The following is a 25,858-nucleotide window of genomic DNA, read 5'->3' on the forward strand; positions in this document are numbered from 1 at the left end:
TTCTAGATCTATAAAGCATAGATACAATTCCCTGTTCCACTCGTAACACTTCTCCATTATTTGCCGTAAGCTAAAGATCTGGTCCTGACAACCTCTAAGAGGCCTAAACCCACACTGATTTTCATCCAATTGGTCCTCAACTAATACTCGCACTTTCCTTTCAACAATACCTGAGAAGATTTTACCCACAATGCTGATTAAAGAGATACCTCTGTAGTTGTTACAATCTTTTCTGTTTCCATGTTTAAAGATTGGTGTGATTACTGCTTTTGTCCAGTCTGATAGAACCTGTCCCAACTCCCACGCCATTTCAATTATCCTGTGTAGCCATTTAAGACCTGACATTCCACTGTATTTGATGAGTTCCAACTTAATTTCATCCACCCCAGCTGCTTTATTGCACTGCAATCTATTGACCATTTTCTCCACTTCCTCAAATGTGATCCTATTTCCATCATCATTCCTATCCCATTCTACCTCGAAATCTGAAACATTGCTGATCATATTTTCACCTATATTGAGCAACTCTTCAAAATATTCCCTCCATCTGCCCAAGGCATCAACAGGATTCACCAGCAGTTTTCTTGACCTGTCCAAAATACTTGTCATTTCCTTCTTACCTCCCTTTCGAAGACTGCTAATTACACTCCAGAATGGTTTTCCAGCAGCTTGACCCATAGTCTCCAGCCTGTTTCCAAAGTCTTCCCAAGATTTATTCTTGGATGCTGCAATTATCTGTTTGGCTTTGTTTCTTTCTTCAACATAACTTTCTCTGTCTACCTGAGTTCTAGTATGCAGCCATTTTTGATACGCCTTCTTTTTCCTTTTACAGGCTGCCTTGACTGTGTCATTCCACCAAGCTGTTTCCTTCATCCTACTTTTACACACTACTGTTCCAAGACATTCTTTAGCCACTTCTAGTACTGTGTCCCCGTACCTTGTCCATTCCTTTTCCAATGACTGTAATTGACTACATTCAACTAACTGGTACCTTTCTGAGATCGCTGTTATGTACTTGTGCCAGATTTCCTTATCCTGAAGTTTCTCCACTCTTATCCTCCTACATATGGACCTGACCTCCTGCACTTTCGGCCTCACAATCCCAATTTCACTGCAGATTAAATAATGATCAGTGTCATCAAAGAATCCCCTGAATACACGTGTGTCCCTCACAGCCTTCCTGAATTCCTGATCTGTTATTATATAGTCAATGACAGATCTGGTTCCCCTGCCTTCCCAAGTATACCGGTGAATGTTCTTATGTTTAAAAAAGGAGTTTGTGATTACTAAGCCCATACTGGCACAGAAATCCAAGAGTTGTTTCCTACTTCTGTAGAGAAAAGATGGAGAAAGGAGTAGTTGTCACATTTGTTAAAAACAGTTTTAAATTTAAGAATATTGACATTAATAAATTTTGCTTAGAGCGGCACTTAGGAAGCATGTGCAATAGAGATAGAATTTCATAATAGGTCCTTTATAATGGTAGCCATATACAGAGCACCTTCAGGAAATTTCAACCTGTTTATAAATTGTCTTGAAGATTTATTATCTCATTTAAAATTTAAAAAACAAAGAACTAGTGGTTGCTGGTGATTTTAATATAGATGTCCTCAAAAACACTGTCAGTGAACAGTTACGGAAGTCAGTTACATTGTCATTCAATTTAATTTCTACTGTAAATTTTCCAACTAGGGTATACAAATGTTCTAAGACTGCCATTGATAATATATTTATAGACAATTCTAGGCAACTAAGCCACATTACAAAACCAGTAGTAAATGGTCTATCTGACCATGACATGCAACACCTAACATTAAATTTTGAAAATTGTCAGGGTAAAACATCTATCAGAACTGAACACAGAAGACTAATAAAACAGCCAAGAACGGAGAAGGAGATTGCTCAAAGAAATTAATTGGATGGATGTTTACAGCATCCAAGACACAAATGGAAAATACAAAACATTCATTAATAAAGTTAGCACCTTATTTGAAAATTGTTTTCCCCTGAAGGTAACTCAGATTAAGCAGAAGTCTAATAAGAAACCATGGATCACACAAGGGATAAAGATACTATGTGAGACAAAAAGGAAACTCTATCTGATACATAGGGACACCTCTGATACTAGCATTATAGTTCATTACAAAAATTACTGCAAAATACTGAAGAAGGTTATCCAGAAATCTAAACACCTGCATTATGAGAAGAAGATAAATACATCCAGCAATAAAATAAAAACAATATGGGATATAGTTAAGTCAGAGACAGGTAGGAGCAGAAATGAAGAACAAATAGCTCTAAAAATAAATGAAACCCTGGTAACAAATGCATGTTGTGTTGCAAACTATTTAAACAAGTATTTTGTCTCTGTTACTGATAGCATGGGGTTGTCAGGTTCAGTAAATAATGCAATGGAATATCTGAGACCAGTGCACACAAGCAATCTCAGTAAAATGGAATTGACACTTACTTCACCCAAAGAAATAGAATCCATCATAAAGTCTTTGAAATCAAAGCATTCTAGTGTTTATGATAACATACCAACAAAGTTAATAAAAGAGTGTTCATGTGAGCTTAGTCATATCTTAAGTTATTTGTGTAATCAATCACTTGTCACAGGAACATTCCCGGACTGGCTTAAATATGCTGAAGTTATACCTCTCCACAAGAAAGGGGATAAAGAAATCCCATCAAATTACCGACCAATCTCACTTTTGCCTGCTTTTTCAAAGATGTTTGAAAACGTTATGTTCAAGCGTCTACTTCAGCACCTTAGTGAAAATAACATACTGTCAAAGTCACAGTTTGGGTTCCTTAAGGGTTCTGATATTGAGAAAGTTATTTACACTTACAGCAAAAATGTCCTTAACTCATTGGACAACAAATTAGAGGCAACTGGTATATTCTGTGACCTGCCAAAGGCGTTTGACTGTGTGAATCACAGCATTCTTTTAAGTAAATTAAAATATTATGGTGTCACTGGTAGTGCTGCAAAGTGGTTTCAGTCATATATTACTAATAGAAAACAAAGGGTGTCACTACGTAACACTTCAGCAGTAGGAAATCAGACATCATCCGACTGGAGGAAATTAAATGTGGTGTTCCCCAAGGTTCCATACTAGGTCCACCACTGTTTCTTGTGTATATTAATGACCTGTCATCTGTTACATTACCAGATGCCAATTTTGTCTTATTTGCAGATGATACAAACATTGCAATAAATAGGAAATCAAATATAAATTTAGAAAGGGCAGCTAATCAAATTTTTACTGACATTAATAAGTGGTTCATAGCCAATTCACTGTCATTAAACTTTGAAAAGACCCACTATATGCAGTTCAGAACTTCCAACAGATTTCCTTCTGGTTTGTGTATAAAATATGATGACATGGAAAAGGGAGAAGTTGAGAGTGTAAAATTCTCGGGATTACAACTTGATAATAAATTCAGTTGGGAGCAACACACTAACAAACTACTAAAGCACCTAAACATGTCTGTGTTTGCAATGCGAATGATGTCAGACATAGGAGAAATAAATATAAAAAAACTAGCATATTTCTTATTTTCACTCCATTACGCCATATGGTATCATATTTTGGGGTAACTCCAAAAACAGAGAAAAAAATTTTAGAGTACAGAAGCGTATAATAAGAGTAATGAGTAGTGTAAATCCAAGAACGTCTTGTCGAAACCTATTCAAAGAATTGGGCATATTAACTACAGCTTCTCAGTATATTTATTCCTTAATGAAGTTTGTTGTAAATAATACATAAGAACAATATACATAAGGATTTAAAATTACTTATTATTGCCCAGAAAGGAGTCCAGTATTCAGCAACGCATATTTTCAATAAGTTACCAGCAACCATTAAGAGTTTAGTTTCAGACAGGGCACAATTTAAACATAATTTAAAAGAATTTTTGGTAGCCAACTCCTTCTATTCCATCCATGAGTTTCTCAACAAGTGCAGTAGACCATTTTAATGAAAATTTATTATACTTTAATTTTTGACAATACTTGGTTGTAACAGCCAAGTAACTACCTACTGTGTGAATGATGAATGTATGGAAAGCAGATGTAAGTCTTAAGTCTGTAAACAATGGAAGTTTAATTTTAAATCTTGTACATAATCTGACTGTTCTTAACTGAGGATCACTGAAATGAATAATTTACTTTATTTTTTGACAATACTTGGTTGTAATAGTCAAGAAACTAGCAAATGTCTGAATGATGGATTTAATGAAAGCAGATGTAAGTACTAAACCTGTAAATATTAGAAGTTTTTAATTCATGTACATAATTTTACTGTTTATTGACTGAGGATCACTAAAATTAATGAAACTCAAGTTTTTCTAATTACATTTTTGTAATTTGTTTATCTTACATGTTCCACACCCAGGAGGACTACCTCTTTTATGGGTCTATAGAATGAATAATTAATCTAATCTAATCCAATCCATCAACAGATGTCATTTATGGCATTGCAGAGCCCATCTGCAACATCTAATGTCCACAGTGACATCGGGCATCCACCAAGGTACTGTCTTCCAATGGAGGGATCCCAATGAAGAGGGGATTGCAGAGTCAGCTACTGACAGAATGGCTGTAGTTGTGCTCTGGACAACCACACCAGTCCTTCCGTGTGGCAAGGTCCGGAGGGCAATGGAAGTAGTGAATGCATCCTGATCAGCTATGGAAAGAGACCATCCAGGTGGATTTCCAGGTGAGTGATGCTGAGACAGGGTCAAAACAATTGGAAAATAATCACTGTCATGCAGGTCATCATGGGCAGGTCAAGGGTCGAACGTGACTCATATGTCACACTGAAATGTGTGGAAAACCAGTATTCAAGAGACAAAGATCAAGCTCTGCGAGCAAGTTTGTGACAGCTTTACTGCAGCCAGTGGCTGTAGTTCCATCCCACAAAGGGTTGAAGTTATTCAGTATTTAGAAATGTGGGGGGAGTTAAGGAAATAATGCAGACGTGTTCTGGGACACTTCATGGCCGAGAGGGCCATACACATTACAGATGGTAAATTCCAGAGATGTCTTCACATGAACAGCCACAGCCTCCAAAGTCATATGTGGTTGATGTAGGCAGAGTTCAGGAGATATGTGCAAACACCACATGCATGTTGTCATGTTGTTGTAGTGGCCTTCAGTCCCAAGACTGGTTTGATGCAGCTTTCCATGCTACTATATGAGTGCGCACACCTTTTCAACTCCGAATAACTACTGCATCTTACATCCTACTGAATCTACTTACTGTACTTATCTCTTGGTCTCCCTCAAAGATTTTTACCCCCCACATCTCCCTCCAATACTAAATTTGTGGTCACGTGATATCTCAGAATGAGTCCTATCAACCAACTCCTTCTTCTAGTCAGACTGTGCCACAAATTTCTTTTCTCCCCTATACTATTCAGTACCTCCACATTAGTTACATGATCTACGCACCTAGCCTTTTTCTCTTCTTGTCTGAATTGTTTATCATCCATGTTTTACTTCTATACATGGCTACACTCCATATAAATACTTTCTGAAAAGACTTCCTAACACTTAAATCTATATTCAGTGTTAAACTTTTTTTTTCGCACTACCACTCTACATTTTATATCCTCTCTACTTTGGGCATTATCAGTTATTTTGCTGCCCAAATAACAAAACTCATCATCTGGTTTTAGTGTCTCATTTCCTAATTAAATTCCCTCAGCATCACCTGATTTAATTTGAATACATTTGATTGTCTTTGTTTTGCTTCTGTTGATATTCAGCTTGCATCCTCCTTTCAAGACACTTTCCCTTCTGTTGACATGCTTTTTCAAGTCCTTTGCTGTCTTTGACAGAATTACATCATCAGCAAACCTCAAAAGTTTTATTTCTCCCCCTGAACTTCATTTCCTACTCCAATTTGTTGTTTTGTTTGCTATATTGCTTGCCCAATGTACAAACTGAATTACATCAACAATAGGCTACAACTCCCTTCTCAACCACTGGTTCCCTTTCATGCCCCTTGACTTACAGCTGCCATCTTGTTTTGTACAACTTGTACACACCCTTTTACTCCCTATATTTTACCCCTGCTACCTTCAGAATTTCAAAGAGAGTATTCCAGTCAACAATGTCAGAAGCTTTCTCTCTGTCTACAAATGCTATAAATGTAGGTTTTCCTTTCCATAACCTATCTTCTAAGACAAGACATAGGTTCAGTATTGCCTCTCTGGAATCCAAACTGATCTTCCCCAAGGTTGGCTCTACCATCTTTTCCATTCTTCTGTAAAAATTTGTGTTAGTATTTTGCAACTTTGACTTATTAAACTGATAGTTTGGTAATATTCACACCTGTCAGCACCTGCTTTCTTTGGAATTCTTCTTGAAGTCTGAGGGTATTTTGACTGTCTGATAAATCTTGCACATGATAAGGAATAGTTTTGTCATAGCTGGCTTGTCTACTCCAGGGCCCATGCTTCAGCTTAGATCTTACAGTAAGCTGTCAAATTCTTCACAGAGTATCCTATGTTCCATCTCATCTTCATCTAGTACCTCCTCCATTTCTATAATATTGCCTGCAAGTTCTTTCCCTCGTGTAGCCCTTTTTATATACGTTACACCTTTCTGCTTCCCTTCTTTGCTTAGTACTGGTATTCCATCAGAGTTCTTGATATTCATATAACTGCCCGCTTTTCTTTTTTCAAATGCCTTTTTAATTTTCCTATAGGTGACATCTATATTTCACCTAGTTATACATGCTTCTATAGACTTACATTTGACCTCTAGTCATTACTGTTTGGCAGTTTTGTACTGCCTGTCAATTTCATTTCTTAGATGTTTGTATTCCCTTCGCCTATTTCATTTGCTACATTTTTATATTTTCTCCTCTCATCAGTTAAATTCAATATCACCCTTGTTATCCGAGGCCTTGTCTTTCTACCTATTTGATCCTCTGCTCCCTTCACTATTTCATCTGTCAAAGGTACCCATTTGTCTTCTACTGTATTCTGTTGTCCCATTTCAGTCAATTGTTGCCTAATACTCCCTATGAAACTCTCAACAACCTCTGGTTCTTTCAACCTATACAAGTCCCATCTCCTTAATTTCCTACCCTTTTTCAGTTTCTTCAGTTTTAATCTACAGTTCATAACCAATAAATTGTAGCCAGAGTCCACATCTGCCCTGGAAATGACTACCAGTTTAAAATCTGGTTCCAAAATCTCTGCCTTGCTGTTATATAATCAATCTGAAACCTTCTGGTGTCTCTAGGTCTCTTGCACGCATAAAACCTTCTTCCATGATTCTTAAACCAAGTCTTAGCGACAATTAAATTATGGTCAGTGGACAACTCCATCAGGTGGCTTGCTCTTTCATTCCTTCCTCCCAGTCCATGTTCATCTACAATTTTTCCTTCCCTACCTTTCCCTACTATCGGGTTACAGTCCTCATCTCAATAAAATTTTTGTCTCCCTGAACAATATGGATGATTTCTTTTATCTCATCATACATTTCTTCAATCTGTTCATCATCTGCACAGCTGATTGGCTTATAAACTTGTACTACTGTGGTGATTGTTGGCTTTGTGTCTATCTTGACTGTGATAATGTATTCACTATGCTGTTCATAATAGCTTAGGTGCATTCCTATTTTCTTATTCATTATTCATTACCCTTATCTGATTTTGTATTTATAATCCTGTATGCACTTGACCATTAGTCTTGTTCTTCCTACCACTGAACTTCACTAATTCCCACTAAAGCTAACTTCAGCCTGTCTATTTTTCTTTTTCAATTTTCTAACGTACCTGGGCGATTAAGGACTCTGCACACTCTGACCTGTAGAACACCAGTTTTGTTTCACCCGATGACAACACTCTCCTGACTAGTCCCCATCTCAAGATCCAAAAGGGGGACTGTTTTACCTCCAGAATATTTTACCCAAGAGGACAACATCATTATTTAACCACACAGTACTGCTACATGCCCTCGGAAAAAAATAGGGCTGTAGTTTCCACTTGCTTTCAGCCACTCACAGTACCAGCACAGCAAGGCCATTTTGGTTGACTTTACAAGGTCAGATCAGTCCATCATCTTGCAACTAATAAAAAGGCTGTTGCCCCTCTTCAGGAACCACATGTTTGTCCATCATCTCAACAGATACCCCTCCATTGTGGTTGCACCGGTGGTACAGCTATCTGTATCACTGAGTAGGGAGCAGCACGAGTTGCAGTCGGAATTGCAACGAAGTTTTGGTTTGCATGTAAGAGTATTACTTGTAAATACACAAGTATATGTAATAATACGAGTTAGGTATGGCAAACTATTGATGTGTATATGTCTGGTAATAGTGACTCCTAGTGATTCCTAAAAACGCATTGTTACTATATAGGCCCTCTTTCGAATGCACTAGAAAGGAATGGAATTGACAATAAAAGTTACACACACACATAAATTGCAAGATGACATCATCATTGGAAATTTGCCCTGATATAATATGTTGTAAGGTAAATATTGGCTTGTCGCTTTCACAGTAGGTATTTGTTCACACCCCATAAAAGTCTGGAAGCGCAAATTATGGTAGCGAATGCTCTCAAAACAACAGAGCCACATATATAAGGGAAGCAGAGTCGCTGCCAGGTAGTTTGTTTGAAAGCTACAATTGCAGCGATAACTTGGAAGTAATAAAAAGTGAATAACTGTGATTATTGGCTATTACCAAGGACTTCAGTCAATGTTGTGCGTAGTGATATTAGAAATATGTGGAGCGAATTCATCATTTAAGGAAGAGAATCACAACTGTAACTTTTTTATATCATAACATGGCATTGCCTTGTATATATGTATAATCAGCTAAAATAAAACTTTCTTATACGTTGCATGTGACTTGATTATTTTTTATTACAGTAAAAGTAAAGGTAGCTCAAGATATCTTTAATGCCCTCTCCTTGAGGTTTATCTGTATCCACCACTGATCCAGCTACAGTCCAGGAGTATTAAACAAAGCCCACGAAGATTGGAGAACAGAAATGATTGTGTAGAATACACATCAGCAACAAAAATGAATGCCTCGACGATGGTGTGAACTGGTAGTTGTTAAGGATGCTGGGCTCTTTCATCCACTTCAGCACCTTCTTGAACTGTCAGAAGAATAGCACATCAATTGGTGGAATGTAAGGGATGGTCTTGACTGTACAAACCATGTTTTGAAGTCAGATAGCATCAATATGAGTCCTGTCACGATACATCCCAAGCAAATCAACCAGAGACTCCTTCACTGCATATGGGATGTAGACATCTTGAAAGAATTGCATCAGGATTTGTTTTGTGATCACCTAGACTTCAAGGCAACTTGAATCAGATTTTGCAGTTTCAGTATGTGTTTCACTACTTGCACACCAAAATGACCACTATGTTCCTGGTAAATTACCTGCATCTTTGGAAACATGTATCCACTTGCTGATGTAACGGGTTGGATTGTGTAAGAATATGTTGCTGCATTCTCATTCGGGACTGAACCTTTTACTGACTTCCTTGAAATGCAGAGTTCGTGATGAGTGAAGTTCATTTCATACACCACCTAGATCAGTATCATAAATCTGTATACATTCCATTGTGTTCATTAAGGACATTACACCTTTGCAAAACTTGTCACACCTTTGAATCACGTCACCATCTGTATCCCAGACTTTAGCGGTTACACATTTTGCTATCACCCATGAGGTAAGATGATGTCTCCATTCAAACCTTTCAACCCATTCATGGGCAGAACAAGTGAATCAAGTCAGTTCTATTTCTCAGGCCTTTTCCAAACTCCCAAGCATGAATATCTCTATTGTGAACATTAGAGGCTAGAACAATTCTTGCAACCTTAATTTTTCAGCTACATAATCGTCAAACACGTGAAGTTTTGAGCGTTTGCCTTCCTCCCCTTTCTCTAACACATGATGTAAATATCATAGATGATGTATGTCTTGCAGCATACAATATTGTTTCTGTGCTGTATTCAAGCCTTTTGGTTTTCCCCAGATTCCTGGAATGCAATTGTCTCCTTTGCCTTTTCAAAAGATGTATCACCCTACTTCTTTCTGTTTGGTACACTTGGAGTATGAACAGACGACTGGCTACTAGCACTTCGTAATAAGTCTTCGTCACTATCAGGTTCTGAATCATTTATACGTTATTCAAATCAGACAACTCTTCTTCTGTGTATTCATATTCCTCAATATAGTTTACTGTATTTTCATAATGTGTATTATTACCACTGGTTGCCACTGTTTCATCTATCACACTGATTATGAATGCAGCTACATTTCTCTCTTTTACTGATTTATGTAGCTCTTCTTTTGTGTTTTTAATGGCTAACAGTCATGCTTATTATATTTGCAAGATTCATTATCAAATGATTACATTGACAGTGAGAACTACATGACACACAATGAAATTGGTAACACCACAAATGGATGGATTAACTGCCAAAGTTGCAACACATGCAGGGATCACTATTATACTGGTTTCCTCGCTCTTGTGTGTCTGTCAGGTTCCACTAGATGTCACATCAGACACTTCGTCAAGTGACCTTCGGCATGGCGCAGCATGTATTGACCACACCATACACTGCAAATAACTACAGGAACATTGTTTATGATAACTGCAGTAACTGAATTCACAATATCATGTAAGGTATGGTTCACTGTGAGTGGAATGGCATATTTGTAGCTTACAGTGTAAATGACAGTGGCATTTGTTTAATACATTTTTGTTATTAGCACCTCAAACATATTCACACAAATCACATCTCAACCGCAATTGCGAACGCAACTTGTGCTAACTCCCTTGTGAGGTATGTAAGCCATCCCACCAATAGCTAGGTCCATGGTTCATGGAGGGTGGCGCTCTTTCATAGTCAATGTGATTCTCAAAATAGCCTCAATAGCTGTGAAGGGTAGGGGGGAAACAAGTTTTCTGGAGGGCGATGCAAAAAACAGGGAAAGCACACAACAGATGTCGTAACTCAGTCAAGTGGCAGAAAAAAGAGCTACAGTTCCACTGGAGGATCATGCTATCAGTACTGTGTGGGGGCACAAAGAGACAAAGGAGACAGGTCATGCCTGAGTGCCACTGGTTGTGAAGATACACCATCAATAAACATCTGTTACAAATCGTCAGGTTGTGTGGGAGGGGAGAGGGATCTAGGACCATATGGGCCTCCAGGAACGCTGCCTCGGATACAGAGGCGGAACCAGCAGGGTCTGGCAGCACAGAGACCATCAGAATTTCCCTCTTTAGGAGGACTACTACTTGTCCATAGATGATTTAGACTTCTGCGAGGGTTTGTCTGTCCCAGGTTCTGGGACCGATGAGGAACATGAAGTCCTACAACCTGCAACCTGTGGCTCAGCAGACAGGGAGTTGACACTCCTAAAGGTGTGTGGGGTGAGCAGTACAAGAAGGACCCCCAATCACCAGGGGAGCGGATGTAGTCGGGCGGCCCCAAGAGCCAGACGTAGAAGACACAGAGATCAATATCACAGTCATTAAAGAGAATAATGTCATTGTAACAGCAGCATGTGTCACTTTCATATATCTAGGATGAAGACTATTGTGTTTCTTCTTGGCCTTTTGATAAGTGAAATGGTCAAGGGATTTTTTTAAGAGTTTGAAAATGGTGCAGTCTGGTGAAGTGGGGGGATTGTGCTCCCCACAAATGACACAGATGGAGGGAGGGGCACAAGGAGCGTTTGTGTGCAACTGACAATCACAATTCCTACAGACGGGCTTGGCATTGCAACACTAAGACTTTTGTAAACCCTTGTCACCAGTTTTGTAATGGCCACATCACCACTGCTGTGGAGGCCGAGTTGGTGAGTTTGTGAAATGGCTTCTAGTGCAGTACACTGCTAAGACAACTTCTTCTGTTCATTGTCATCCGGTCGTTGGCGGATTGTACTCGACCAGCAACTGGCCGAAGCGAAGTTGATATCTTCATCCTCAGCATCGCTCGTGGTGCTGGTGGAACTCACACAAGTGGCGAGTCTATGGTACTGGCACCAGCTCGCATCTTTGTGCCTGTGGTGCTTTTGCCCTGGCTGTGTCTTGTTCAGATGACACAGCAAAGACATGTCTTCAAATCACATGGATTTGTAGCACCACATGGGGAGGAGGAATAGATGGCTTGACATCACAGTGATACACCATACCTTGACCTTCTCAGGCAATGAGCCACCTTCAAAGGCCAAGATGAATGCTCCAGTATCCACTTTGTTGTCTTTCAGTCTCCACTGGACATGATGGACAAAATGCACACTTCGTTGCTCCAAATTAGCATGCAAATTGTCATCAGTCTGTAAATGAAAATCTCTGTGAAAAATTGTACCCTGTACCATATTCAGACTTTTAAGTGGGGTTATAGTGACATGAATATCACCCACCTTGTTGCAGGCAAGTAGTGCCAGTGACTGAGCAGGGTAGGCCATTTTAAGCTGAAAAGAGCTGCTTTTCATTTTTTAAACTGCTGCCACTTCCTCAAATTTATCCTTGAGGTGTTCAACAATGAACAATGGCTTTGTAGTCAAAAGGGAATCCCCGCCTGTCATAGAACAACCCAATTAATGGAGGGAGTATTTCTCACGTTGTCTCTGAGTCCTATGTTCCTCCCACGGCGTAGCCAGGGAGGGGAACATTATGAGGTCCTGCCTCTCCACGTTGTAATATGTCTTAGCTTCAGGAGAGATTGCTGGAGCCATGCAGCCACCAGAGGAAGAAAGTCTGAATTGAAAAGATTAAATGAAAACCAAAATTGAAAATTCAAGAGCAACCTAGAGAAATACAGAGAAATATAAGTGAGTAACAAGCTAAGGGAAGAGCATACTAGTGCCCATCATAATCAGGTGTAAATCTTAAACTAACTTCACCATGTCCTAGAAATTAAAATTTTCTATGTGGACAAAGAAAAAAATGGGAAACATATGTGCAGTTGATTAAGTCTCACAAGGAGTGAGAAAAGTGGTCAAATAACTAATGTAATACTGAATGGACACAGATGAAAGGTCCAGGAATTAGGAATAGAACCAAAGCAGATGACACCTAACACTGACACCTAACACTTCCATATCACTTTCTTTAACAGCAAAGCCCAACCAAGTGAGGGTGTAATGCACCCAGTGCATCTTTGTTCCTAATTCTTTTGCATTATTTCTCTGAAAAACAGTGCAACGTCTTATTTGCCTTGGTAATTAATTGTTCCATCTATTTCATTGTGGACCACAATACACCAGTGCTGCTCTCATAGTCTGGCACATAATTCTCTAGGCCACAATATATCAGGATTCAATATACAGGCTTGCTACAATGCAGACTAACCACGGGGCAAGGAACTATTCTCTCTCATCTATTCCTTGAACGGAAATCCTTGGCTTGTACAGCTTCACACACCATTTCAATTCCACTTGTTTCTGTCAGGAAGTTATAATTATATCTGTTATATAGTAGACACATTTAAAGAACATATCTATGTCTAATAGCATTGCAGTACGTATCTCTTATTTATTGGACACATTCCCCATATTGAACGTCTGTATTCAGCAGTATGTATTATACAAAAAATCAGAATTTCGTTATTTAAATAGCGAGATTATTCCTTAAGTCTTACCTTTTCAGCACAGTGTGACAACATTCTGGGTACCACTGAGTACCCATTACTTTTCACTTTGCTCCCCATTTCTTCTGAAAAAAAAATTGTAATGAAATACTCAACATATTGAGAACACTGAAGCAAAGAATATGCATTGTAAATGGAAAAACAAAATAATGCCTTACATAACATTTTAAATTATTCTAAGTGTCCAAAGATTTAGCAATAATAAAAAGCAAGCTGTCTTTCTAAGTCCCCTCTCTCAACAAATTAAAGATTTGCTACAAATTGGCCCAGATGGAGTAATTCGAAATTTTGTAGCAGAAAGATGAGATAATTGAGTAGTATTCAAAGAAATGAAAGTGCAAAGAATCTAGGAAGTGAAATTACATCTAGAGGACCATTTCTATTATTACAGAAACAAAAATTGAAACAATAAAAGTAAACAGAAAATAAACCTTCATGTAATCCTAATTACATGACCATGAAATGCAAAATAAAATGACTATGTGAAGAGAGTGGAATTGCTGTAATAAAAAATATTAATTATCACACATATCATTAATGGTGGTACACATATTCCTCATTCATTGTTACAGAAGTTTCATATGTATACAACACACTAGAAAAAATATGAAAATACATGTCTCAGTTACATCATAAAAAATGTTACACATACAGCAAGTTATAACCACAATATTACTGCCAAAAGGTGTTAATAGTTTGCTACTACAGACGTGAAGCCCATACGTAAAATAAAAGAGCAGCCCTAACATTGGTTTTTCCACCATACCGTCATACAATTAGAATATGTTAAGATAACTACTTAAGTGGAAACACATATGGCAGCGGCAGCGTCTTTAAATCAAATAGGATGCATATCAACAAAGTTAGTAGCTCAACAGTATTACCAAAGATACAAAAAACTACACAAAAATTGCAAATGTGGTCAAAGACATTAGAAAAACATAGTTAGTTGAGGAAGGGTGAAGCAGAGCTTCTGGTCAGTGACATTATTAGGAGGAAGGATGTGCTGGAGTGACATACTTAATATGAAGCTGTTCATGAAATGTGAATTATACTATTAATCAATAATAGCTCATTTATTTGCAAGATCACTGTCCCATTTATCAGAACAGATGCGCAGAGTAATTTTGAAGGCCAACAAAGAACTTTATACTTTTCATACCAAGATCACCGCACATCAACTTAATAGATAATGTGACAGTGGATGTTACTGTTTCATTACCATCTAGAACTACCAATATTGAGAATACTTGGGCAAATCAACAAAATCCACAGAGGAAAAGAAATTCTTAGCCTATGTCATTGTGGCATCTAGCATAATCCATTATATTGTCAAGCAACCCTACAAAACATAGGTGGATTGGTTAGCAATGATTAACAAAAGAAGGTGCAGTCCAGTCACAGCATATATAATTTCCTGAAAAAAGCCATGTAGTCTGTCTTCTGAAGTAAAATTGTCCTCAATCTGAAAGTTAGTTTAAGAGCTTTACATGGTATATTCTGTTAGGGGTGATATGCCATTGCTTTCCTCTGAGCTTTGAACTGACTCACCCAGCCACTTATAAGGGGACCTACAGTTTAACGTGGACTCCAGATCATGGTGAAACTTGGAATTTTTCACACTGTCAAATCGTTGCCAGAGTTGATAGATTCTATTAGTCATATAAAAATCATACAACCAACTGGGATCGAAACATGGTCCTTTGGATTTGTGGCCTGGTACTTGAATACTGAGACATGCACATTTAAATGTTGCTTTATGGCTGTCCATTGATTATGGAAGCAACATATTACATCTCCTCTGCACTGTTTTCACAATGCCAGAAAATATGGAATCTTCTGTTAATGGTTGACAACCTTACTGTCCTGCAACTGTGGACATTCAGAATCAGCAAATACACATTTTTGGCCCAATATATAAATGTCCTTTCATACACCATACCTCTCGATTTCAGAACGGCAATAGCAGCTCTTATTAACAATTGAGGTTTTCTCTTAAAGATGCATGGGTTTTACCTGACATCAGTGCCATAGTTCCTCCACATAAATTGCTAACACACCTTTCATTGGAGTATGGGAGAATTTGTTTTTTTGTGTCCATTAGCTTTCAACCCATATGCAGTGATCGAAGTTTGGAGAGAAGAATTGGTCCAGAGGGCTGGATGTTTCCATCAGGCAAACTTCAATGACCACATTGTCTGTTAACTGATCTTCAGCTGAGACCTCAATTGCGACCATATCTTGCCCGCAGATATCACTTTTACTTGTGGCATTCTTCTGTTCGCAGTTTTCACTGACTGTGTAGGTCGTTATTGTCATCATAAGGTTGCGGGCATTTGACACTAGGGCTGTCCTCATTAAAATACATATAGGTGAATATGATTAGAAAGAATAATCATTTTATATTACTCCCAAAAATAACAGTCACAGAGACAGAGTCAGTCAGTGTCTCTCTCTCTCTCTCTCTCTCTCTCTCTCTCTCTCTCTCTCTCTCTCTCTCTCTCTCTCTCTCTCTCTCTCTCTCTGCCGTACGTCCACCCTTTACCTTTATGGCAGCTTGAACTCTGCTGGGAACGCTGTCAATGAGGTGAGGTGTATGAATATCTGTGGAGGAACGACAGCCCATTCTTGCTCAAGAGTCGAAACAAAAGAAGATAGTGATGTTGGATGCTGTGGCCTGGAATGAAGTCTTTGTTCTAGCTCATTCCAAAGGTGTTCCGTTAGGTTTAGGTCATGACCCTTGGCAGATAAGTCCATCTCAGGACTGTTATTGTCAACGAAGTATTGCCTCACACATGCTGCTTTATGACGAGGTGCATTGTTATGCTGATACATTGCAATCTATCCCTCCCTTTCTTGTTGTTGCTACTGCCCTTGATGGAGAAGTCTTTTCAGAATATTCGAGAAGAGTAAGATTTACAATAAACTTTTTACTTATCTTTTCTCGTACAGTTGGCTCCAGTTCTTCATGTCTAGCGATCTGATTCGTGGAGCTGAAATTCTCACATTTTAGGTCGCCATGGTTCAATTGATCTAGATAATTTTGAAGATTGTATTTGCTGAATTTTTGTTTTCATGATAATTTATTGTCTCACATTTTACTATATCACACTGTATTTCAATTTTCATGTTAACAAAGCCGAAATTACATAGTTCATCCAAAACACAAAAATATGTCTAATTACATGAAAGGCACGCTTACTACTGCTTCAGTCTGCAGTAATAACAATATTCCAAAGGGCTTACATTTTTTCTTTACAAATGAATTTCTATTAGTTTAGATTATTATTTTACAAATGAATCCAGATTCATTTGTAAAATGTACATTTAACTGTATATTCAGAGCTAGCACATGTTGATTGTAACAATGAAAATAAAGTAACGCCTTTTCATATATTTTAGCTTGAAATGCAACATACTGTGTATAAAATTATATGAAACTTTTCAGAAAAGCGGCTATAATATTGACCTTTCCAAAATTCGAAAAAATTTTGTATAAACTACTACGTCTGCAGCTCGTGATCTTGAAGTAGCGTTCTCAATTCCCGAGCGCGGGGTCCCGAGTTCAATTCCTGGCAGGGTCAGAGATTTTCACCTGCCCAGAGACGACTGGGTGTTGTTGTGTTATCATATCATCATCATCATCATCATCATCATCATCATCATCGTCCATCCATCCCCATCATGGTCGGAGGAAGGCAACGACCAAAAATACCTCCATTAGGACATGGCCTGGTACAGCAGTGCGGGTCTCCTGCATCGTTCCCCTATGCTCTGTCAAGAAGCCTGCGACTTCATTTCCATTTCCATCAACTACTAATGCTGGAGGAGAATGTCCCTTTACAACATGCAATCATTGTCTCTGAACTATTCCTCTACAGTACACAGTACATAATGCTGTAAAATGTGTTCATATCCTTCCTGCATTTAGTATTTTCTTAAGCACAATACGAGGAAAATATTTTAAACTACGTAAAACACACCCATATTGTAACATCACCTCCTCCATACTTCACTGTTTGTACTATACATGATGGAAGGTAATGTTCTCCATGCATTCATCAAACTCAAATCCTTCCATCACACTCATACAGGATGTAGTGTGATTCATCACTACAAATCAGTCATTTCCAATTATCCACTGTCTAGTGAAGTTGCTCTTCACACCACCACAGAACTGGTTAAAACTGACTGCATAAATGTGAGGCCTACGAAAAGCTGCTTAGTCATTTTACCCCATCCTTTTTAACTCCATACACACAGTCATTATGTTAGCCAAATGCTAGAAGCATTTTGGAACTCATGAGTTATTCCTTCTCCTCATTTCCTGCATTGTTTTTACAGACAACACATTTTTTAAAATTTTTTTAGCATTTCGATTCCCAGTCTTGAAGAGATTGGGCGGACCACTGAGAGACCTGTGTTGGGTGATTGCATACATTTTCTTTTATTTATTTCCTTTATTTGATCAGGTTCTTATTGTAACTTACATCTGGCTTATTTCTAATTATGATTAATTACAATTTACCTGGCCTTTTCTTTTGTTTACAGTTTCTTTTACTTTTGTTAAATACAGCTAATTACAGTTTCTTTTGTTTCTTTATTCTTTTGTTTATAAAATTAAGTTATGTCTAATCTTATGTCTATTTTACATGTCTCTGATTTTTTAATTGTTGTGTTGTTATGTGTATGATATACAATACACTACATTCTCATGTAGTATGGTGACGTGGCGGAACTTTTTTCCCCCTTCTTTTTTCTCTTTTTGTCTGTTTAGGCTTCATTGTTGATTGTGTTCTTTCCAGGTAGATGGGTTAAGCTGTTTGTCATCAGTATCTAGGGCTTATAGTTAGTAAGCCCTTCATATTTTGTTGCAGTGTTGTGTCCGATGATTCTTGGGGGTGGGAGGGTGTGGGGGTGGGTGAATTTGAATTTGGGCTTTGCAGTGTATCAGTGTAGTGTTGATAATAGATGTGTGATTTCATGTCTGGTTTGTGTGTTAGTATTTGTCTGCCATATTTCACTCTTAGTTTGGCAAGCCTTGTCAGTAGTGATGTTTGATATTAGATCGGCTGCTTCATACACTTCATCGTCATGTTTTCTGTCATGTACTTTTAGCATACTTCTGATGAAGTATCATTCAGTTCTGTATAGTCTTTCTAAGCTTGGCTTGTGCATTCCTGTGAGGAGGGCAGAGGCATATTCCATTATTGGGCAGATGAATGTTTTGTATGTGTGCACTACTGTGTTATTGTTGCATCCATGGAATTTTCCCTGTACTCTTCTGATAAGGTTTTGTCTTTCTTCTTTTTTCTATTGTGTGGGTTAGTGGGAGTTGTAAATTACGTACTTATCAAGATGAATGCCAAGGTATTTAATTTTGTCTGATAGAGCGAGTTGTTTATCCCATAGTGAGAGTCTGTCAGTCGGGTTTTGTTTTTGTTTTTGCATTTTGTGTCTATATCAGAAGAGGATGACCTGTGTATTGTCAGGGTTTGATTTGATTTTCCACTTCTCCATCCATGTTTGTAGTCGTGTCAGGTATTTTTCTCTCTGTCTTGATGTGATAGTAGCGATTGCTCCCAGGCACCAGTAGAAAGTGTCTGCGAACAGTTGTACATTTTCATTATATTTGGTTGTCTTGAGAATGTCTGTGGTGTGTAGTGAATAGAGAAGTGGAGAGATTATTCCTCCATGCACCACACCTACTTGACTGGAAGAGGGAGGTAATGTTGCCCATCAACATGGACTGCACATAGTCTGTTGACTAAAAGTTTTTTGATTAGTCGAACTGTCTAGGGGGTATTTCTATGTCTATTAATTTGTACATTGCGCCATATTTTGTCAAATGCACAATCAATGTCTAGAAAGACAGCAAGCATGAGTTGTCCTACGCTGATTGCTTTAGTGATATCGGTTGTTAATCATAATTGCGGATCGTTGGTTGAGTGATGTTTCCTAAACCCGAACTGATTGTCTAGTCGTAGATGTCTCTGATTTACGAATTTTGTTTGTCTGCCAGTATCCTTTCAACGGTCTTTCTTGTTATGTCTATTAGGTATATGGGTTCAGTAGGATTTTGGATCCACCTTTGGCTTGTTTGCTTAGGGGATCATGTTTGTTTTTGTATGGTTCCATACTGATGGGATGGTGTCGTTTGTCGGGTAGTAGTTGAACAGAAGTGTCAGTATTGGGGTTATTGTTGTCAGTGGAGCTTTTCATAGGTGAAGTCTTTTATTGCATTTTTGTCTTTGGGCTGTGTTTTTGACTGCTGATATTGCTTTCTTAACTACTTCTTCAGTGATTTCCTTGGTCAATTTATGCTCTGCTGCTGTGGGGGCTGAGTGCATGTGAAGGAGGAATGGAAGTTTGTTTTCTACTTTTTGTCTGAATTGGTTGTTGAATCTGAAGCTTTGGGGGAAACTATGGGTTTCTATGAGGACGTTTTGGAAGGTCTCTGCTATCTCATTGTAGTTTGTGATCAGGGATTGGTTTAGTGTTACTTTGGTTTTGGTGTTTTGTCCAGTCAGGGTCTTGAATTTTGTCCAAAATTTATGTCCATACTTATAGTCTAATTTTATCAGGTACATCAGGTTTATTACAGAATTGAGTCTTTTCCATATTGGTTTCAGTTCTACATCTACATCTACATTGATACTCCGCAAGCCACCCAACGGTGTGTGGCGGAGGGCACTTTACGTGCCACTGTCATTACCTCCCTTTCCTGTTCCAGTCGCGTATGGTTCGTGGGAAGAACAACTGTCTGAAAGCCTCCGTGCGCGCTCTAATCTCTCTAATTTTACATTCGTGATCTCCTCGGGAAGTATAAGTAGGGGGAAGCAATATATTCGATACCTCATCCAGAAACGCACCCTCTCGAAACCTGGCGAGCAAGCTACACCGCGATGCAGAGCGCCTCTCTTGCAGAGTCTGCCACTTGAGTTTATTAAACATCTCCGTAACGCTATCACGGTTACCAAATAACCCAGTGACGAAACGCGCCGCTCTTCTTTGGATCTTTTCTATCTCCTCCGTCAACCCGACCTGGTACGGATCCCACACTGATGAGCAATACTCAAGTATAGGTCGAACGAGTGTTTTGTAAGCCACCTCCTTTGTTGATGGACTACATTTTCTAAGCACTCTCCCAATGAATCTCAACCTGGTACCTGCCTTACCAACAATTAGTTTTATATGATCATTCCACTTCAAATCGTTCCGTACGCATACTCCCAGATATTTTACAGAAGTAACTGCTACCAGTGTTTGTTCCGCTATCATATAATCATACAATAAAGGATCCTTCTTTCTATGTATTCGCAATACATTACATTTGTCTATGTTAAGGGTCAGTTGCCACTCCCTGCACCAAGTGCCTATCCGCTGCAGATCTTCCTGTATTTCGCTACAATTTTCTAATGCAGCAACTTCTCTGTATACTACAGCATCATCCGCGAAAAGCCGCATGGAACTTCCGACACTATCTACTAAGTCATTTATATATATTGTGAAAAGCAATGGTCCCATAACACTCCCCTGTGGCACGCCAGAGGTTACTTTAACGTCTGTAGACGTCTCTCCATTGATAACAACATGCTGTGTTCTGTTTGCCAAAAACTCCTCAATCCAGCCACACAGCTGGTCTGATATTCCGTAGGCTCTTACTTTGCTTATCAGGCGACAGTGCGGAACTGTATCGAACGCCTTCCGGAAGTCAAGAAAAATAGCATCTACCTGGGAGCCTGTATCTAATATTTTCTGGGTCTCATGAACAAATAAGGCGAGTTGGGTCTCACACGATCGCTGTTTCCGGAATCCATGTTGATTCCTACATAGTAGATTCTGGGTTTCCAGAAATGACATGATACGCGAGCAAAAAACATGTTCTAAAATTCTACAAGAGATCGACGTAAGAGATATAGGTCTATAGTTTTGCGCATCTGCTCGACGACCCTTCTTGAAGACTGGGACTATCTGTGCTCTTTTCCAATCATTTGGAACCCTCCGTTCCTCTAGAGACTTGCGGTACACGGCTGTTAGAAGGGGGGCAAGTTCTTTCGCGTACTCTGTGTAGAATCGAATTGGTATCCCGTCAGGTCCAGTGGACTTTCCTCTATTGAGTGATTCCAGTTGCTTTTCTATTCCTTGGACACTTATTTCGATGTCAGCCATTTTTTCGTTTGTGCGAGGATTTAGAGAAGGAACTGCAGTGCGGTCTTCCTCTGTGAAACAGCTTTGGAAAAAGGTGTTTAGTATTTCAGCTTTACGCGTGTCATCCTCTGTTTCAATGCCATCATCATCCCGTAGTGTCTGGATATGCTGTTTCGAGCCACTTACTGATTTAACGTAAGACCAGAACTTCCTAGGATTTTCTGTCAAGTTGGTACATAGAATTTTACTTTCGAATTCAATGAACGCTTCACGCATAGCCCTCCTTACGCTAACTTTGACATCGTTTAGCTTCTGTTTGTCTGAGAGGTTTTGGCTGCGTTTAAACTTGGAGTGGAGCTCTCTTTGCTTTCGCAGTAGTTTCCTAACTTTGTTGTTGTACCACGGTGGGTTTTTCCCGTCCCTCACAGTTTTACTCGGCACGTACCTGTCTAAAACGCATTTTATGATTGCCTTGAACTTTTTCCATAAACACTCAACATTGTCAGTGTCGGAACAGAAATTTTCGTTTTGATCTGTTAGGTAGTCTGAAATCTGCCTTCTATTACTCTTGCTAAACAGATAAACCTTCCTCCCTTTTTTTATATTCCTATTAACTTCCATATTCAGGGATGCTGCAACGGCCTTATGATCACTGATTCCCTGTTCTGTACATACAGATTCGAAAAGTTCGGGTCTGTTTGTTATCAGTAGGTCCAATATGTTATCTCCACGAGTCGGTTCTCTGTTTAATTGCTCGAGGTAATTTTCGGATAGTGCACTCAGTATAATGTCACTCGATGCTCTGTCCCTACCACCCGTCCTAAACATCTGAGTGTCCCAGTCTATATCTGGTAAATTGAAATCTCCACCTAAGACTATAACATGCTGAGAAAATTTATGTGAAATGTATTCCAAATTTTCTCTCAGTTGTTCTGCCACTAATGCTGCTGAGTCGGGAGGTCGGTAAAAGGAGCCAATTATTAACCTAGTTCGGTTGTTTAGTGTAACCTCCACCCATAATAATTCACAGGAACTATCCACTTCTACTTCACTACAGGATAAACTACTACTAACAGCGATGAACACTCCACCACCGGTTGCATGCAATCTATCCTTTCTAAACACCCTCTGTACCTTTGTAAAAATTTCGGCAGAATTTATCTCTGGCTTAAGCCAGCTTTCTGTACCTATAACGATTTCAGCTTCGGTGCTTTCTATCAGCGCTTGAAGTTCCGGTACTTTACCAACGCAGCTTCGACAGTTGACAATTACAATACCGATTGCTGCTTGGTCCCCGCATGTCCTGACTTTGCCCCGCACCCGTTGAGGCTGTTGCCCTTTCTGTACTTGCCCAAGGCCATCTAACCTAAAAAACCGCCCAGCCCACGCCACACAACCCCTGCTACCCGTGTAGCCGCTTGTTGCGTGTAGTGGACTCCTGACCTATCCAGCGGAACCCGAAACCCCACCACCCTATGGCGCAAGTCGAGGAATCTGCAGCCCACACGGTCGCAGAACCGTCTCAGCCTCTGATTCAGACCCTCCACTCGGCTCTGTACCAAAGGTCCGCACTCAGTCCTGTCGACGATGCTGCAGATGGTGAGCTCTGCTTTCATCCCGCTAGCGAGACTGGCAGTCTTCACCAAATCAGATAGCCGCCGGAAGCCAGAGAGGATTTCCTCCGATCCATAGCGACACACATCATTGGTGCCGACATGAGCGACCACCTGCAGATGGGTGCACCCTGTACCCTTCATGGCATCCGGAAGGACCCTTTCCACACCTGGAATGACTCCCCCCGGTATGCACACGGAGTGCACATTGGTTTTCTTCCCCTCTCTTGCTGCCATTTCCCTAAGGGGCCCCATTACGCGCCTGACGTTGGAGCTCCCAACTACCAGTAAGCCCACCCTCTGCGACTGCCCGGATCTTGCAGACTGAGGGGCAACCTCTGGAACAGGACAAGCAGCCATGTCAGGCCGAAGATCAGTATCAGCCTGAGACAGAGCCTGAAACCGGTTCGTCAGACAAACTGGAGAGGCTTTCCGTTCAGCCCTCCGGAATGTCTTTCGCCCCCTGCCACACCTTGATACGACCTCCCACTCTACCACAGGTGAGGGATCAGCCTCAATGCGGGCAGTATCCCGGGCAACCACAGTCGTAGTCCGATCAGGGGATGCGTGGGACGAGCTGGCCGTCCCCGACAAACCCCCATCCCGACCCCCACAGTGATGCCCATTGGCAACAGCCTCAAGCTGTGTGACCGAAGCCAACACTGCCTGAAGCTGGGAGCGAAGGGATGCCAACTCAGCCTGCATCCGAACACAGCAGTTGCAGTCCCTATCCATGCTAAAAACTGTTTTGCTAAGAACGTCTGAACTAATCTACAGAGAGCGCAAACAAATCGACAAAATTTAAACGGTTATTAAAATACAAGATTGCCTAGTAAATGCAGTAATGCTGCTACTTGCGCACTGCTGACACTGCTCGGCGGCGGAAGGTGACTAAGCGAAATTACACTATTCAGGTACTAAAACACGATGCTACACTCTCAAATACTATAATACGCCCGAAATTTATGAATTAAACAATGCAAGAACCAAAAACACGCAAAGAAATTAAGAATTAAACTATGTAACAAATGAGTGAGCTAGGAGTATACGACTTGCTGCTCAGCTGCTTATCCAACGGCGGCAGGGAGCACACTGTTGACTGTTGCGTTGTCTTACTGCATTGTATATTCGTTTCTTTTCTTTTATGAGTAATAGTACATCAGTTTGTAAGGTTTGTTTCCAGTTTGGTATGTTTTTGTGGGAATTGCTTTGTCAATGGCTGTGAGTTGTGCTGCTTCTATTTTTTTATTGTTTATCTCTATGTCTGTGTCGTCTGTGATGGGTAGTGGGCTACGAGTTTGTCATTTATTTTGGTCACAAATTTTTTCCTGTCTGCTGCAGAGTAGTTTTTGATTGTCCTGTTGATGGGTTTGAGAGAAGGTGGGTTGATGGCTGTGTTCTTGAATAGGATGGCTATCATGTCACTTACATCTGCTTTTACTATGAGTTCTGTAAGGTCTGGATTGTGGAGCATACAATCAGGTAGGGATTTGCTTTGGTGGCCTACAAAGGTAGGCTTAGAGAAAGGAATTCTTATCATATTTTCAGACGTTAGGAGACCATATACTATCTTTCCATTCCTGTTGGTATCTTGGCATCCTAGCAGCTGATGTTTTGCAGTCAAGTCCCCCATGAGTATAGAGTCGAGGAAGGTGTTGATGTAATGGAGGAAGTTTGCTGGTATATCTGTTCCAGGGGGGACATACATGCAGGCAATGAGTAGTCACCATCGTAGTCGTCATCTTGGTCAGCAGATGCAGATCATAAATGCTTCTATTTCTTTAAACTGTGGCAGGAGAAACGCTTCCATGGATACAAGTGTTGATTTGGTGTAGACTGATATGCCCCCTTGTCTGTGTCTGTAGTAGGATTAATATTGGTTAATGTTTGTATTGCTGTGGGATTTCATCCAGATTTCCACAAAGCCTGCTATGTCAATGTCGTATTTGCATAGTGTGTGGTGTAAGATCGTCTTTTTGCTTTCCACTCCTTGCATGTTTGCAAACATTATTTTGGTAGGGTTTAGCACTGTACATTCCACCATGTTATTTTCTAGGTTAGAGTTGTTGTATACTGCTCTCATTGTGACAGCTTTATTTGTGGTGCAGTCTTCATGGGTCAATATGAGGGGTCATGGGCTACATGATCTCAAACATGCATAGTTTGGTCTTCTGCGGGGTGGTCTTCTGGAGTGGGGCCCTAACTGCTCATGCGTAAGATCATCAATTGTTGACATTTATACCCCTGTCTCCTTTTAAATTGGCAGTTTCACCTCTCATGATATCTAGTGCTCAGTTCTTCCTTATATAGGGGTGTTCAGATACTTTTGATCAGACAGTGCACATGTACACACACTTACACTGATAACAGCACACTTTTCACATCATGTTAAAGATTATAATAAATAACAGCATTTGCCAACAGAGAAAAAGGATACAAAACCACA

General features: G+C 39.7%; 1 protein-coding gene across 4 annotated transcripts in view; it reads right to left on the reverse strand.

The window, feature by feature from the left end:
- The window catches only part of LOC126469854 (coiled-coil domain-containing protein 77-like), a 202,235-nt gene that overhangs the window by 132,762 nt on the left and 43,615 nt on the right, over window positions 1–25,858 (reverse strand). For 3 of the 4 annotated variants that reach the window (XM_050097160.1, XM_050097161.1, XM_050097158.1), the window contains exon 2: window positions 13,640–13,713. In XM_050097160.1, coding sequence (XP_049953117.1) covers window positions 13,640–13,708 — 69 coding nt within the window. In that variant the 5' untranslated portion in view covers window positions 13,709–13,713. The remainder of the gene's footprint in view (window positions 1–13,639; window positions 13,714–25,858) is intronic. The other variant, XM_050097159.1, reaches the window with a different exon arrangement.

Source organism: Schistocerca serialis, chromosome 3 (assembly GCF_023864345.2).
Source record: "Schistocerca serialis cubense isolate TAMUIC-IGC-003099 chromosome 3, iqSchSeri2.2, whole genome shotgun sequence".
Lineage (NCBI taxonomy): Eukaryota > Metazoa > Arthropoda > Insecta > Orthoptera > Acrididae > Schistocerca > Schistocerca serialis.